Below are 16437 nucleotides of genomic sequence, written 5' to 3'. Positions count from 1 at the left end.
AAAAAAAAAACCACAAATCAGAAATGCAAAGACCTTGGGTGGGGGCATCCATCTTAGCTCTATTTGTATCTCTATATTCTGTGTGCTATTTTTGATGATATTATTTTTTTATTTTCTTTTTTCCTTTGTGAATAAGCTGACTCTATTTTGCAAATCTCAAGCTTCAAACTATGTATGTGGTAAACCATTCTTAATTTCTGTAGCCTTAGAGGTAGATGTTAATCTAAACTTTGTTTTATTTTTGATGGTCCTGTCAAAACCAGTAAAAATCAAGACAATGGAGGCTTGAGACATTTTCCTTTCTACACAACAACAGGAATCACAGTCAGAGCCGGAGAGCACACCAGTCTGAACAGATCTCCCCACACTGGTGCTTATTCGAGCAGGAAGAGAAGTAGAAGCCCTAAAAGGCTGAAGGCATGTTTGGGTTTTAGTGGCGACTACTGCTGTGAGCATAGTGCAATGTGGGGAAAAGAAAGGGACAGAGAAAGTAGGACAGGGAACACAAAGGCTTGTAGCTACTGCTTTCAGCAGGACTGAAGGTGCTTACAGTGCACCTTAGCATTTCCACATGTCATGACTGATTTGTGTCACTTATTGTTTGAGTTTAATGTGCTGAGGAGCTGAGCGGCTGCAGCCAAATTTGCTCCTTCTAATAGGAACCCTCTTTCTTCCCGTCCACAAGGTCACTTCCTGCTGTTCGTCCATCTGTCCACCAAGCCTCCTGTGACTGTGTAGCCCTATACGCTTTATATCTCGCCAAATACACTGAAAGAAAGACTCTGCTTCTGACTCTGAGTTTCCTGCTGCTAGGTTTCCAGCTTATCCAGATCCTCTACCCTTTACTGTCTGGTCCTGTAGCCGTCGCCTGGGCAGAAGCTCTCAAAACGAGACGTGACATTGCTTTTCTCCTTCACCTGCAGGACATGTGACCATATCCTTGAACATGGTGGTTTTCCCATACACAAAGCCAGATGTGATCCTATAATGAGGAAGCTGCAGACGCATGTCTCATCTTTGAAGGTTTTATGTTTGTCTTTTGCACCCGTGGACACGGTTTATCCTGTTTGCACACTTGAGCAAAGCGTCTGCGTTTTGCTGCTGAGATAAGGCACATAAATCAGCCTGTTTCTCAGAGAAAAGAGCATTATGTGAGGAGTCTTGGCTCCCTCCAGGGAGGAAGCCAGTCAGAAGGAGACAGGAAGCAGAGCGTGCTGAGGGTCATGGTGTCTGAAGGATGAGACAGATTTGTTAGCAGCGAGGACATTGACATGCAAACGTGCACATTGCAGACAGGCAGATAGAAAGAGAGATAGATGGATAAATGTTTGTGCCCTCACACACAAACTCACGCGCAGCACCAAAAGAGATCCTTGGTGTTTATGACCTTGGATCAACTGAGTGGGCTGGAATAACAGGAGGAGAGGTAGATGGAGCTGACAATCTGAGGACTTAGGAGGAGGGCTCACGATGGGGGGGCTGAAGAGGTGTGACTATGTGTGTGGCACTGGCTATTGGGAAGCTAAATGGGTCCAGTAGATACAATGATTGATGGCTAGAGAACAAATAATTTAAGGTTTAGGTGTGAAGAAGGTGAAATGACTCAGTTCTTTATAAGGTGACAGAGACAGCGCATTTGCTGTTCTATGTGAGAACTAAAGCAAAAACAATTGTTCCCAATAATAATGTCAGGGTTTTTACAGGAAGGAGGAACTCTAATTTAATGCTTTTTAATGCTCTTTTAATGATCTTAGAAATAATTTTAATGCCATCAATAAGTACCCATTACTCTCATATATATATTTATATAAACACGGCCAAATCCTTCGTAATCTTTACCATCGACAGGCTGCAGCCATGTCCCGAATTTCTCGTTTTCCAGCCACTTATGTTAAAATTAGCATTTTCCCATTCCCTAGCTTTTTCTATGCCTCTAGCTTCTGTAGCAGTTCCACGCAAACACTTGGAACCAGTTAAATCGTTTAATTTAAAAAAATAAAGCATTTTAAATGCTATGATAATCACATTTAATGAATTTTAATGCCAATTAAGGCCTTAATTAAAAAAAATAATTATTTAATGACTTTTAATGATTTTTAATGACCCGCAGAAACCCTGAAAGTATAGTACATAATAAACAGAAAGTAGTATGAAATGGCACATCTTAACTTAAGGCTTATTAATCTGTTTCCTATCAGATATATTCCTTCACCTGATTTCAGGGAAGAAGAGATAATGCTACTTCTGAGCCACTGGTTAAAATGACTCCCTTTTTACTGGTTATTACAACACACTACTAAGAGTTTGCCAAAAATCAGAATTGTGATGAATTTCAACACATATTGTGATTTTATTGCGATTTTCTTCTGCACTAAGCACAAGCATGTCGACGTTTTACCACAAAGTTTCAGTTATTTTCATTGCCTTGAAAGCCTGCCTCTCCACAGTCAGGTTTTGCAGGACTTTACTGCAACATTAGCATGAAAAGGTTCTGACTTCTACTATAATGCATAGATCTAGGTCCTAGCTGGAATCCTCTCTTCCCTTCTGTGCGACAGCATAACCACTTTAATCGTATTACCACCACCTAAAGAGCTGCGGGAAAAAAAAGTGTGTCTTGCTCCTGTTAAACGTATTGTGACTACAAATTGAGAGCATTTGCGATTTGAAAATTGTATTTTCTAAATTGTGATTATATTGCAACTACAATTCATTCCGCAGCATTACACGCTATCATTTAAAACTGCTTTCTAATCTAGTTTATATCCTGTGAACTTTCTCCTTAATGGATTTGACCTTATACACACTCCCCCCTGCTCCCCCCCAAATAAAAAAATAAAAACAGGCTTACAGTAAGACTCTAAACTACGGTGTCTCAGGTTGAATAAACAGGAGGAAATCACTTTATCTTCCAACATGCCCAAAGCTAATAATTTGCAAGTTGAGAAGATGCATGTCTGAGCATGTTTCTTTTTCCACAGCTGCTGCTAATACTAGCTCTGTGAATGAGAGCCTCACCTTTCCTAGCTGCAGATCAGAAATGGAGCAGGCATCAATGAAAGCCTGGGCGATGACAGACAGACAGGCGTCCATGTGATCCGTCTTATCAATATCAAAAACAAACTGAGGGTTCTTCAGGATGTTCACCCAGAAACGCAGAGGTAAGCTGCACAGACATAAGGAGGGAATCATTTTTTTTTTAAAGACTTTCACCCATGGACAAAAGCAGACCAATGGGGTCTTAAATCAAAGTGCTTAGTAGACTACCTATTTGTTTTCCAGATGTGCAGGGTGTCTGGGTCTGTGATGCCGCGTTTGTCAGCTTGCTCCTCAAGGAAGTCGAAAAAGTATTTGATGGCCAGAGGTGGACGGTCTGGAGGGATGCTGAGGATCGCCAGGAAGAGGTCATCGAGGAACTTCTGAAGAGTTCCCTGTGGAGGCCAAGGGCATTCACATCAAGTATTCATACCCTTTGAACCTTTAGACAGTTTGCCACAAGTACAAACTTTAGTGTAATTTACCGGATTCTTATGTTAGACAAACAAAGAAGAACACAACTATATGGAAGAAGGAAAATAATGGAGGCTTCAGTTTTATTTAATAAACAAACACATGGGAAAGTGTGGCATGCATTTGTATTCAGCCACTTTCAGTCTGATACACAAACAAAATGAACCTGTTTCCTCTAGAAATCACCTTATGATTACCAAGATTACATCTGTATAGTTTAATTCTGCAGGAAAGCCTTGGAGGGTTTTTTCGAGAAGTAAGGAACTAACTAGACAGGAAGAAAGTTTGGTGGAAGATTAAAGAAGGGTTAGATTGCAAAACAATATCTTAAGCTTTGAACTTCGCAGCAAGCAAAGGAAAGAGACAAGACGTGTCTGTCATCTGAACTAAAAAGCCCATAAACGAGAGCATCAAATAAGACTGAAATTACACATCTTTTTCAGCTATATGCCACATGGTCTCTTGGTTCTTGTTGTTTATCTTCCAGCTGAATAACAGCCCTAAACATGAAGCCAGAGCTATGATGAGTTAGATCAAAGAATATCTATATAAAGAAACGGACTGGACCTTTGGCAAAAATTGATCAAAATTGATGTTCAGACACATCCAACAAGAGAGAGATTAGGTATAATGTCCATCTTTAGGTGTGCACAGCTACTAAAGCCTTAGGTAAAGAGACTAGAAGCAGTGATTTTAGAAGAAGTTGGCTCTATAGGGTAGAGAAAAAAGATGGGTGGAATAAAAATGTGAATTTAAATTCCACCAAATTCGGTTAGGGTTTTAAAAGTGTGAAAAAAAGGTTTAAGGAGTAAAATTATTATTGACTAAACTTAGTTTTGACTTCATGTTCGACCTCACTTCAAAGTTGGCAACAGTTTGCTTCTGGTTACCTTTGTAGATAGAAGGCGGGTCAGGTAGATTTCCGGCAGCACTTTCTTGCGATGGCTGTGTCTGTGTGACTTCTTGGTCTCTATTAGCTCATCATGAGGTAAAACCTGGAAACCAGAGGTCAAAGGTTACAGCAGTAAGGACCTAAGTGAACATGCCTCTGTGTTTAATCTGCATGAGTTGTGAACTGGAATTTTTTTTTTCTCATTCTTGCTAGAGACACATGATCCAGATACACATGCAGGGTATTTTTGGAGCATTGGATGATAAACAGAATTAGGGAAGTCCAAAGAGGTTAGGAAATTCTCAGGGACTTTTTCTTCCTTGCTGTTTTTTTTTTTTGTTTTTAGTAAACTAGATTATATGATTTTTTTTTTCAAATAAATACTTAAGCATTTCATTGAGTAAGGGTTTGTTAAATAATTACCGTATATATGGTTAACATTTTAGTTAATAACTGGGTCTTTATTCAGTGTAACTCCAGTTTGGAATTAAACTGACTAGACTAAGACATTAAGCACTTTAGAACTAGATATCTAAAATCAAGCAATATCTTGTTTTATCAGCTTCTGCTGTCAAACCAAACCCCACAAACCTTGATATCATAGTTTATTCTCCTATGCCACTGGAGAGCCTTTTTTATGTAATGATCAGAAACACAACCATTTCACAAACTAATTTTAGGACATTTTAAATCATGTATGCTGCTTTAATCTTTTCTTTTAAATTACATAGCATGGTACACACAGTATTTTAATTCAAGTTTTGGTGGCTTTTATAGCTGAACACTTTGGTTTTTGAAGTATAAATGGGTTAACTTAGAGCAACATAATTCTGAAAACATTTCCTTTATGAAACAATTAAAAGAAACCTCATCTTTTTTATACCTCATTTAGACATGAGTATATTTAAAAAAAAATAATCAAGCAGATTTAGATATTTCATTTATGTCTCAATCACAATTAGACAGAGTGGTTTTACCCTTACAAATGCATTACATCATACTGAGCGTCAAACCGTATTTCATCACTAAGACTACACATATATCTCATAGACATGACTCAATATAAAGGTTATAACAAACGCAGCTTTATACTTTATATTTACATTTTGAACAGTTTTAGAGCAAGTAGGCTTCCTGGTTTAAAAGTGATTTAATCTTAGGCTCAAGATTAATGACAATAAACCTAAAGACAGTTAATTTAGCATGGATTTACTTATCTCTTCATGTGAGACATAGAGCTGTCAATGTAAGGCAAAAAATACCCCTCTTTATTACTGTTTATTTTGTGTCTAATAATTGAGAGTAGCAGTAAATATGTCAACATGTTTACATAAATTCTGTAGTCTGACAGTAACAAGGATTTTAACCTCTAACCAGAACCACTTTGTTCTGGAGTGGCAGCCACTAAACAATAAAAGAGATATCATTGTTTTTATAAGAACAACAAACAATCTCTGGTACATATGAAAAGTCTGGTACTTGTATTTCTTTTCTACCCTGGAAGCTGTGTGTGTATCTCCTCTGCTAAGGACGCTGTGCTAATAACTGAAAGGTCCAACATTGGAACGCAGCTCCTTTCGCTCCTTGTTTTGCTTCTCAAACTTATCTAAACTAAGTCTATTTTTATATTTTTATATTTGTAAAACCATTAAAGAGATTTTTAAGGAAATGTTCCTTTTAAACTAAATATATCAACATTTCATAAGGCATATCTCTGGACCATTTTGAAATCATTTAGGTGTTTTTTGAACTGAAAAGTTCTTACAGAATTCTTCTGTCCCCAGTCGGCGATCCAAACTGGAAGATTAAACGTATAGTGGAGGATGTTCAAAATAAGTGGTCCTCCTAATTGTCAATCATTCTGGTGATATGTTTATGTAAGGCCATCCTATGTGCTCGTCCACATTTTCACTTACCGGTGGCGAGTCTGACATAGTGGAGATATTGCATATCTCCTGTTGGAAAGTACGCTTATATGAGCAACGCAAACTGCAACTGTTAAGCAGAGCGTGCACAAGTAGAAATGGGCTCGTGCATTCTCTCACAGGCGTTTAATAGGCTTTCCATCTCGGAAGCGGGTACAGGGTTGTACAGGTTTTTTTTTAAGTAGTGAGGGCTGGGTTTTTTGCAAAAATTCACAAAAATTGTAATTTTCAGGGTTTACTGTTTAATTTTTACATCTGTATAAATAACTATTCAATAAAACAATGATGATCGTTTAAAGAAAAAAAAAAACCCCATCCTAATCAGAAGATGCTTTGATATTTTTGGTTAACTGTTTAGTCTCAATGCTTTTCAAACTAGCTGTTAGCTCCAGCCTCCACTAATCTGGATTTTTACCAAATAACAACATCAACAGAGTTATCACTGCATGGATAAAATGTATGAATAACCTTTTAACAGAACCTAACTTAAACAACCCTAAACTATCCCTTTATGCTCCAGCTCCTCCACTCCAGAACTTTCCTGTAAAACTAACCGTTCACCCGGCAAATTGTATTCCAAGAAACTCATTATATTAAAGTCAAAGGGCCCATATCTTAGCTGACGTTTATGAAAGAGCTTAAGCAGCATTAGCGCTGTCATGTCCTCTCAGCAGCTTTCCCTCTCACCTCCTTTCCCAAACCCCCCCTCTACTCTCTCTCCATCATCAGGCATGCCACTGGGCTGCCCACAGGAAAAACTCTTCAAATTTAGCCTAATTACTTATACAGAAATACTCACCAAGTGCACATATTTCTCCGTGTCCAGATCCTTAACTAAATAAAGACAAAAAAACATATTATATTTAAAAAATGCAATTAGGATGGTGTAGACTTTAACAAGCTAAAAACAATTGAGGCACATAGAAGAATGAGGGATACAAGTAAGACAAAAAAGACTGACAGGAGAGTAAAAGAACGCAAAAAGAAGAAAGTGATTAGGATGGACTGTGAGCCCGAAGGGGAGGGAAGCTGTCTGAGAGAATGAAAGAGAAAGATTACGAGCAAAGGGAGAGAGAGAAAGGAGAGATTACGGGAGAGGGATGCACGGAGTCTGAGACTGGTTGTGGAGCCGCTGTAATGAGATGGTAAAGCTCGGCCAACGATGGGAACAAAAGAATTAAATCTAGCTGGTTTATTTATAGATCTCAACACAAAACATATTCATGCACACGCATGAACAGATATGAGAGCAGGGATGATTGTAGACTCGTGTTTAAACACAAGCTCAAAGACAAATATAGTCAATCTATTGTGCATGGCACAGACGCTAAAACAAAGAGAGGCTGAGACATCCTCACTCACTCACAAACAGCCACCTTCATGGTGTGTGTTTTCTCATTACAGCCCACTCTGCCAGAAATGCTCTCATCCAGCAGGCCACAGTCCAGACCCTCAGCACTGATCACAGACAGCCAGGACAGTGTTTCAGATTAGCCAGGGAGCACTACAAGCTCATAGCACCCCCTTGACGCTTTGAGGCAGGAGCCAGGTCTGGTATGCTTGAGCCTATTTTTGGCACCGCGTGAATGGAGAGAAACATCTTTGATGGACAGAACCTGAAGAGAACCCAGCTCTGGTCTGGAGCTGATTATGTAAGGTGGGCCCCGGACAGCGAGCACAGGAGCCCATTAACGGCTCGATGTAAACTCATCTGTCAACAGGCGAAGCTCGGCGGATGCTGGACAACGGGCCAAATTGTGTCACATTTTTCCCCGACAAGCTGACAGCTGCTAATGGATTACATCCAGAACATGGAGGGGGGAAAAAATAACGCTTTCAATGAGTTACTGTTGTTAGACTTCCTGTTGTGATTTATTAGGCGGGAGGGTATTTATATATCAGTCTTTTCATGGATGAGGGGAGGGGGGGTGCTTGGTTTCACGTATGTTTACATGAGCGGATCATGTTTTGGTGATCACCTAAGCATGTGCTGTTTCCAAGTGATTGAGTATGTGAGTGCACCTTTCCACATTCGGGTGAGTGTGCATGACAAAGTGACAGAGAGTGGGTGTGTTTGAAGGTTACCTACCTCTCTCCAGGGTGCATTCTTTCTTGTCTTTCATGCTCATGGCCAGCGAAGCACCCTCAGGGATCTAGTAAAGCGGGGAATAAGGAGGAGAAGAAGGATGAGGGGGTGGGGGCAAGGAAAGGCGAGAGAGGCCAAAGGGCGTGAGGTCAGGGGTTAGCTTGGGTGCACCAAAACAGTGTCATTAAGAACGCCCTGGAGGGCAACATGTCGCTCGGCGCTGCAAGTGTTTGTATGTTTGTGTATGCGTGTTGGTCTTGCGTGCACCCGGAGCGGTGGCCGGTTTCACAGAGGCCTGGTTTGGCTCATTAAAGTCAACCTGCAGTGAAATGGATTGAGCAGCTTTGCCAGTGAACCCAAACTGTTAGTACAAGCTCCGGCTCGTTGCTCTCACAGCTCCGTTCCAACCACCCAGCAAAACTCAAAACAACACTTACCAAAAGTGCAGGTAACAGTTCAAAGGTCGAGGAGAACCGGTGGGTTTGTTTAATTATGCACAAATCATCGCAGACATAAACACACAGACAGACACGGTGGCTTTCATGATGACAGAGAAGTATCTTTAAAAGCTTTCTGTTGTCACTGCCTGATTAGAAAACGAAATGATAACATCATGTTTTATTCCATTCCAGTATTCCTTGTACCTTTATTGATGGGCAGATATAATGATAAAAACGCAAGCACAAGAATTTAATTCAAGAGCTTAATTCTAGACAACTTCTATGATCTTCATGATGATAACGAAATCAGCAGCATTGTATAAAAAAACAAAACAAAGTTTTACACATTCCAGATTTACTTTTGTCTGTTTTAGTGAAATTATACGCATAGTTAGTACTTGATGCACATTCCACTGTTTTTTTAAAACAAGGTTAATCCAATAACTATTTCCATTACTCCATCTATTAAAAAGAACTTGCTTTATTTTGCCACTTTTAGTTTTCAATGTCAAAAAACAGGCCAGATGTGGAAATGTTGGCAAACCTTCAGAGATCTCATATTTTAAGCATATTTTCAAAATGTTAATTTGGGGGTTAAAGCTTTAGAGAAACTGGTGTTTAAACATGGCCAACAAGATACTGGTTGGTGTATTTTTCTAGTTTTTCATTCACTCAAATAAAAGATATAAAAATATAATTAATATATTAAGGTAGAGGAGCAAAAATGTTAAACAAAGGAGACATTGACAGGATATTGATGTTGATTATTTACAATATAAATTTGATGGTTTGTTTTATATTAAACAGTCACACATTAAGTTATGACAAGCATCTTTTAGAGGAAATGTTGGTAGTTGCAGAAAAAGATTGTTCCTAACTTGAAAAGCCATATTATGTTAATCTGTCCATCAAAACAAATTGTTTTAGTTTCATGAAAACCATGAAACAGGGTTTCACTTTAATATTTGGGTTTCAACTTTAGGTGTTAATAGAAGACAACATCAGTATTTTAATAAATTAAAAGCATGTACACATTTTCTTTCACTGTAAACTTTTATTTATAGCTTTATTGATCTCTAAAATTCAAATGAATGAGAGAATATTGTTTTTCAACGACTTAAAAGACATGCTGATCAAAAGTAATTAACAGAAACTAAGGGTCAAAACTGAATGAATCACCTCAGTTAAGTTTTGCTTATGGCTGTTTTAGTTCAAAGGTTGACCTTCAATGTAATTATTTACATACGGTGTCTGCTGAGTCTGCTTTCACTGTTTCTGCCAAACTAAAATATTACCCCAGATTTAACATGTCCCAACAATTTCCACTCTCTGAAGCCGCCCGCTGTCACACCTTGAGGATTTAGCCAGCGTATGCTGACGTCCCAGAATCTCCTAAAACGCTGGCATACGCTGAACTTTCTATGTATCTTATCAGTTTTGAGCGTATACATAAAGTATTAATAACAAGTCTAGAACTTATGCCAACGACCGCCTAACTTATGCATAACGCACAGCAGCGTAATGCCGATGAAATGATGCAAAAGCCAGCTTCCTGAGGGGGGCAGCAATGTGCCTGGAGGCGTCCAGTCTGCATAAAAAGATGTCTTTGATTGCCCAGTATCAACCTAGCTGCTGTTTACTGCCTGCTAAAAAAAAAAGATGAAATAATGAAAAGAAAAAGAAAGAAAGAAGGTTTGCAGACGCGGCAGATTCAGCGTTATGTCTGCAAGAGAGTTTATTGGTCGTAGGGGTGAACGCAGGGAGGATCCATCATGCTCACCATGACACATCCTATGATGGGGATGAAGTCTAGAGGAGTACTGGCTGTTTACTCCTGTGAACCCACTTTTATACCAAAATGTTGCCAAGACACCATTAAACAGTAGCTGTAAGTTAGAAACATGTTCAGCGCTCATCTGGAACATGTCAAATACGTTGATATGCGTTTGGAGGTAAGTTCTTGATAAGTTACATATAGTTATGCACAGGTTACTCATACGCAGTACTCGAGCTGAGGGGGGATTTCTTAAAAAAAAACGTAAAAATCATCCCCCTTCTTAAATGACCATCCCCCCATACCATCCCCTGTGACATTTCATCACTGAATGTGTGCATTTCTATTATATATTAATGGTAATGGCAATAATATTGCCCTTTTAACATTTGGAAGGCTACGAGTAGTGCACAGCCTGCGCTGTTCTGAACAGCATCACGGCCAATTTGAGGGAATGTGAAAATAAGGAGGGGAGGGAATCTTCCGCAGGTTCCAGGTTCTAAGTTGCCAAGATCTCCCTCCCCTGCTCAGTTTGAGAAATAATATGTTTACAATTATGCAAGTTTCCCCACATAATCAAACCTGTTCTTTGTGATTGTGGTATGAATTTCATAAGTCTGGGATAATAAATGTGAAAATAAAGGGAGGAGGGAATCTTCTGCAGGTTTCAGGTTCTAAGTTTAACAAATAAAGTGTCAGAAATGATCTAGAATGGTGCTGAAAGCAAAATCAGGAATCACCATTCACTGAGCAGAGAATTTATTCACGCAGACTGACTGAAGCACATCGCATGAAATGTGTCTCCATACAAGTAAAATCCTATTAATTCTAATTTATCTATCCACCAAAACGATCAATTTTAAGGCATCCAAGTATAGGAGATATGAAAAAAGTAAGAATATGTTTAAAATGTCCGTTTTCATTTATTTTTAAAACTGTTTTCTCATCAATGGACATGAGTTTAGGGCGATGCGCGCTCCCTTGACAGGGGAGGTAATTCTCGGCACAAAAGAGGAAACCTGGAGAGAATCAAAGCAGGGGCGGATTTAGGGAATTTGGGGCCCTAGGCAAAGACAGGCATGGGGCCCTCTGAATTGAGAAGACAACTCATAATACAGACCCATTATAGAGATACAGAAAGTTTAATAAAATAGACAAAAACATTATTTACTAAATTTTGATTGCCCTTAATGATGTTTTATATTTTTATATTATGTGTAGGGAAAAATAATAATTCAAGATATCTTTAATTACAGTCAAACTGCATTTCGAGATATCTCAAATGGCGTAATCTAATTTGTCATTTAAAGAGTCATACATCCGGAATTATAATTAACATATTTCAGTTAATTTGGACAATATTTCTTTAATATCCCAACTATGAAATATCCCCCCAGTGCTGTCGCTGAGCTGTCCTAACAGTTGCCTGCAGAATTTTGCATGGCTGCAATGGTACTGGCTCTTCTTTACAAACTTGTTTTTAAATGCCACAATACAGAACTCAGCAGTATGGGATGTGCGGAGAAAAATAACTTTGTGAACTCTAAGACACATTTCAATTTAATTATATATTTTTTTCATTTATTTTTTTTAAACACTTTTTTTTGGTCAAATTTTAAAGGTTCCTTCAATAGCTTCTCTTCTCGTCTCCTCTCATCAACAGTTTGGTGAAAAATGAGCAGCAAGTGTCAATAAAATCCAAGAAGTGGCCTACCATGACTATGAAGCTGATCCCAGTGGCAGATTTGTCCCTAACTATGTAGGGGCAGTGATAGCCATGCCAGTCCAGGGACTGACTGCAGTTCTACAGTAAGGTTCCTTGGTCAGGCTCAATGACTGCCATACCTAACATGTACAGTAACAACCATACCATGCATGTTGCTTTAGGTTAATATTCTATATTAATTAGGCTATGTATACTTCCAAAAAAATAAATAAATAAAAAAAATAATCCACCATCCCCTTCTTTTTAACAACTCGTCTACTGCTCATAGGTTTTAGATAAGCTAGACACCACGACTTATGAGTAACTTACACTTAACCTATGTCACGATCAGATAACTTACCTGTAACTTATGCCTCATGTATGAGCATACGCTGATATATGGCAATTTCCCGACGTACTTGCCTTATGTCAACATGTGCTTTAGCATGCTTCAGCTTACCCGTAACTTATCCAATGCAAGCCAGAGTTTTTGCCAGATTTGACGTACGTCAGGCATACGCTGGCGAAATCGTCAAGGTATGACAGCCAATTACAGTAAAGTCAGAAGCTCAACAGAAGCATGAGTTTAAGATATTTTTCCCCCATAGCGCATTTGGCAGTTATGTTCATGGAAGTGGGAAATGCCTAACCCTGTTTACATCAGGCTGCTTGTTTTACTGACCTTTAAGCATGAACCTTACAAGATCTATAAGCATTTCTTCCTCTGTTGTGACTCACATACACATGGAATAATACACTCACATACACTCCCATGTCTAACCTTGACCTCTGGTATGATGTCAAGTTAATAAACAAGTTCGTAATGTTAAAATTGAAAGTCACAAAGAAATGGTCAGCTGGGTTTCTGGTCAGAAGTTTACAGATGCATTTGATATTATATTGTGTTGGTCAGGTGACATAAAATAAAAACAAAAGAAATAGTCCTGTGGCACAATATTGCATTTCTATGGAAATTTGTTTTCAACCTGCTCTACCTAAATGCATATGAAATATTAAACTATCCCATGAAAAGTTCTGCCTTAACCACATCGAAGTTTTGTTTTTTTGCAAAAAAAAAAAAAAAAAAAAAAAAAAGCAAAAAAAAATTGGTCTTGTTAAAAAATAAACACATTTAATTCTGACTGATTTTAGATAGATATAAGAGCTGAGGTGAGGGTGAATACAACTTTAACCCCCAGACAAAAACAAATTGGTTACAATGTCCCAGAATGACCCAGGAACAACCAACCAGTGTTATTATCTGTCAAAATCTAAAAACTGATGTCACAATCTGCTGTAAAGTGAATTTTAAAACAACGTAGACTAAAACTTGCCGCTCCTAAACCAAAACCTTCAAGCTCAACGGAAATATGCAAAGACAAGCCAAACACATTCTGGAGAAAAGTCTATAATCAGACAAAATAAAGATTAAGACATTTAAACACCGTGATAGAAAAAAATGCCAAGACGAGGCTTTCACTCATGCATGGCGGTAGCAGCATCATTCTAAGGGTCTGCTTTCATACACACTTCCTCTGTGGTAAATACAGTAAGGCACAATGAAGGAGGAGGACTGACAAATATGTCAGCTTCTCCTGTAGAAAGTAATCAGATGACTGAAAGCAGCTGGGTTTTTCAGGAGGATAATGATCTCAAAAACACAGCAAGCTGCTTTAGAACTGGATATAGTCAGCTAACATTTGCCATCTGTGATCACTTTGGTTTTATTCCGTATGAAATATGTCTAAACCAAACTGTGATGATTTAAATGAGCTCTAGCGTTTCTGACATACAGGGAGCTCATATATCCAACTAGAATCAAGACAGGACGTTGTAATTGGATACAAAAAAAAGGCTTTGGTTAAGAGACCTTTAGCTAAATATCATGGAGGTGTGTGTGTATATAAATGAAGCACATTTATATTTCTGATCCTGTATAAATGAAAGACAATCTGCAATAAATGTAAATTCTGCACCAGGCTCTTGCTTTTTTTAGCCTAGCTGATGTTTTGTGTTGTTCTGTAATTCCAGTCTGACAAATAAGCGGTTTAAACGACAAGTGCATGTAAATTTTTGACCAGCACGGCATATAGAAGTGGCCCTTGCAAAACGGCAGCTAACAGTGCTGCAAACAAACCAAAGGAAGCCCAGAAATATAATTTCCATTGAATTTTCTCCTTTAACAGACCACTAATGTAACATTACCCACATTAGCTGCCGTGCCCACATACACACACAACCACACACAAACACACCCACCTGGTAATGGAAGACTGTGTTGAGTTTCTTTCGACCATCCTCCATCACTGAGGAGTTGTCCAGATCCTGCAGGAGCTTGCTGTTGCTCCCTGAGTCAAACCACTCTGTAAGGAGGAATGGGATGAAGAAGGTGGAAATCTGAGACAATTTCATTGTTAAATTTGGAGAAGAACAGGCGAGACAAATGGCAGCCATGCTTCAGCTCTATGTCTTGACCTGTGGAAATATTCTCAGGCCATTAATCAAATCAGCTCTGCAGGCTCTGCAGCCTCTGAAAGCAATAACTCTTTGTGATTATGACTGTACACTCTCCTCAATGCATTTTGTCATTTATTATATTGCAGCCTCAGGTTAGTTGGGCTTCATGAGAAGAATTGACCTTTTTGCAAAGGAGATTACTATATCTTGGAGAGCTTGAGGAGGGGAAAGGATGGAAATAATCAGAGGAAATGTGTTCTTACCCAGGTCCACATCCTCCGCTCGAGGCCACTGAGAGAAAGGCAGGTTTTTGTAAAAGGCTTCAATAATTTTTTCTTTAACTTGGCAGATTGTGTCAGTGTTCATGACCCTGACTGACAGCGAGTCCATGCCACAGCCCTGGAAGGACACGTTGATGTTCTGCAGACCAAAAATAAACAAAAAGTGTGTCACTTAAACTGAATGGATTGTTTGGTGAAAAATGAGCAGCAAGTGTCGGAGTTCTGGGACCTGTGGCTTGGCCTCAATGTTCTCACGGAGAAGCCACTCCTCGTTGAGGGTGTAGCGGGCTTTCCCTGTGAGGACGTCTATGGAGCCCTTGTTGATCTGCTGCTTGATTGCACAAAGAAGCAGGAAAAAAGGCTCGCCCACCGTTTCCTAGAAAATAAGACTCAAGTCAGCGAATCTTTCTTTGAATCAAATCCCCTCTCAGCATTCCTTTTCATCCTTACTTTCAGGTAGCTGAACATACAGATGGACATCCAGTTGGTCAGCATCTTCTCCACGACGGACTCTGTGCGCCGCAGCATCAGTTTGGGGTTCTTAGAAGCTGAAGCATCAATCAGATCCACCAGCAGGTCTTTCATGATGCTGGTATAATATTCCAGTTTGCCATGGAGGGCGATGGTGAGCAAGGATGCCAGGCTGCATCTGAAGGAGAGGTGGGGGTCAGAAAACGATTAGCAGAGGACACACAAAAAGACCCCTCCCTCCCTAAAAAACCCATAAAAACACAGTTGTGCAAATATGCTCCATCAATTTGTGGTCAGAGGAGATTTAAAAATAATAAATCACGGGAACCAAAACAAGATTTTGCTCAGCCCACTGCACCTGTGACTGCAGAGCCAAAAAAAGATCTGATCTAAAGCAGGGAGTGTCTGAGTCAGTGTCCAGAGCTACGGCCAGGGGATTTTCCCTAACAAAGCCTCTTTAATCCAGCAGGAAGAGGCTCCATCAGTCAGTAAGTGCTGACGCTGTGCAGGGACAGGGATGCGGTCTGCCTCCGGAAATTCTTTCTGATTCACGGTGACTGCCTAACATTGGAAAACCTCAACAATTATTTAGTTTACCTCAATATTGACTTGACCTGTTTCTGCCTGTGTGAGCATGTGTGTGTGTTTGTGCAGCAAAAATAGAAAACACAACACTAAGCGCGGTAGAAGCATTTTACATGTTGTCATAAATAATTTGTTTGAGAAAAACAGAGTAACATCTGGCATTCAGCAGGAGTTTCTTACTTAAGGCAAATATTTTCTTATTTTGTTGCCCTTATTTTTTATCATGCCTTAGCTAAAAAAGAACGTCCATTGTTTTCATCACCTTCTTTTCTGTTGATATCTTCTTGCTGAAAGGCAGCTAATGTGACAAA

The 16437-nt window shown here is 39.2% G+C and overlaps 1 protein-coding gene across 4 annotated transcripts in view; it reads right to left on the bottom strand.

The window, feature by feature from the left end:
• The window catches only part of plxnd1 (plexin D1), a 105897-nt gene that overhangs the window by 5403 nt on the left and 84057 nt on the right, over positions 1–16437 (bottom strand). For all 4 annotated transcript variants that reach the window (XM_015394741.1, XM_015394743.1, XM_015394740.1 and 1 more), the window contains exons 25-33: positions 15521–15719; positions 15300–15446; positions 15053–15209; positions 14592–14695; positions 8417–8480; positions 7127–7161; positions 4401–4505; positions 3268–3431; positions 3019–3166 (exon numbers count right to left, since the gene is read on the bottom strand). In XM_015394741.1, coding sequence (XP_015250227.1) covers positions 3019–3166; positions 3268–3431; positions 4401–4505; positions 7127–7161; positions 8417–8480; positions 14592–14695; positions 15053–15209; positions 15300–15446; positions 15521–15719 — 1123 coding nt within the window. The remainder of the gene's footprint in view (positions 1–3018; positions 3167–3267; positions 3432–4400; positions 4506–7126; positions 7162–8416; positions 8481–14591; positions 14696–15052; positions 15210–15299; positions 15447–15520; positions 15720–16437) is intronic.

The sequence above is a fragment of the Cyprinodon variegatus genome, unplaced genomic scaffold, assembly GCF_000732505.1.
Source record: "Cyprinodon variegatus isolate N-32 unplaced genomic scaffold, C_variegatus-1.0 Scaffold706, whole genome shotgun sequence".
NCBI lineage: Eukaryota > Metazoa > Chordata > Actinopteri > Cyprinodontiformes > Cyprinodontidae > Cyprinodon > Cyprinodon variegatus.
The sequence above is the reverse complement of the archived record's forward strand: the minus strand, read 5'-3'. Positions and strand labels throughout refer to the sequence as shown.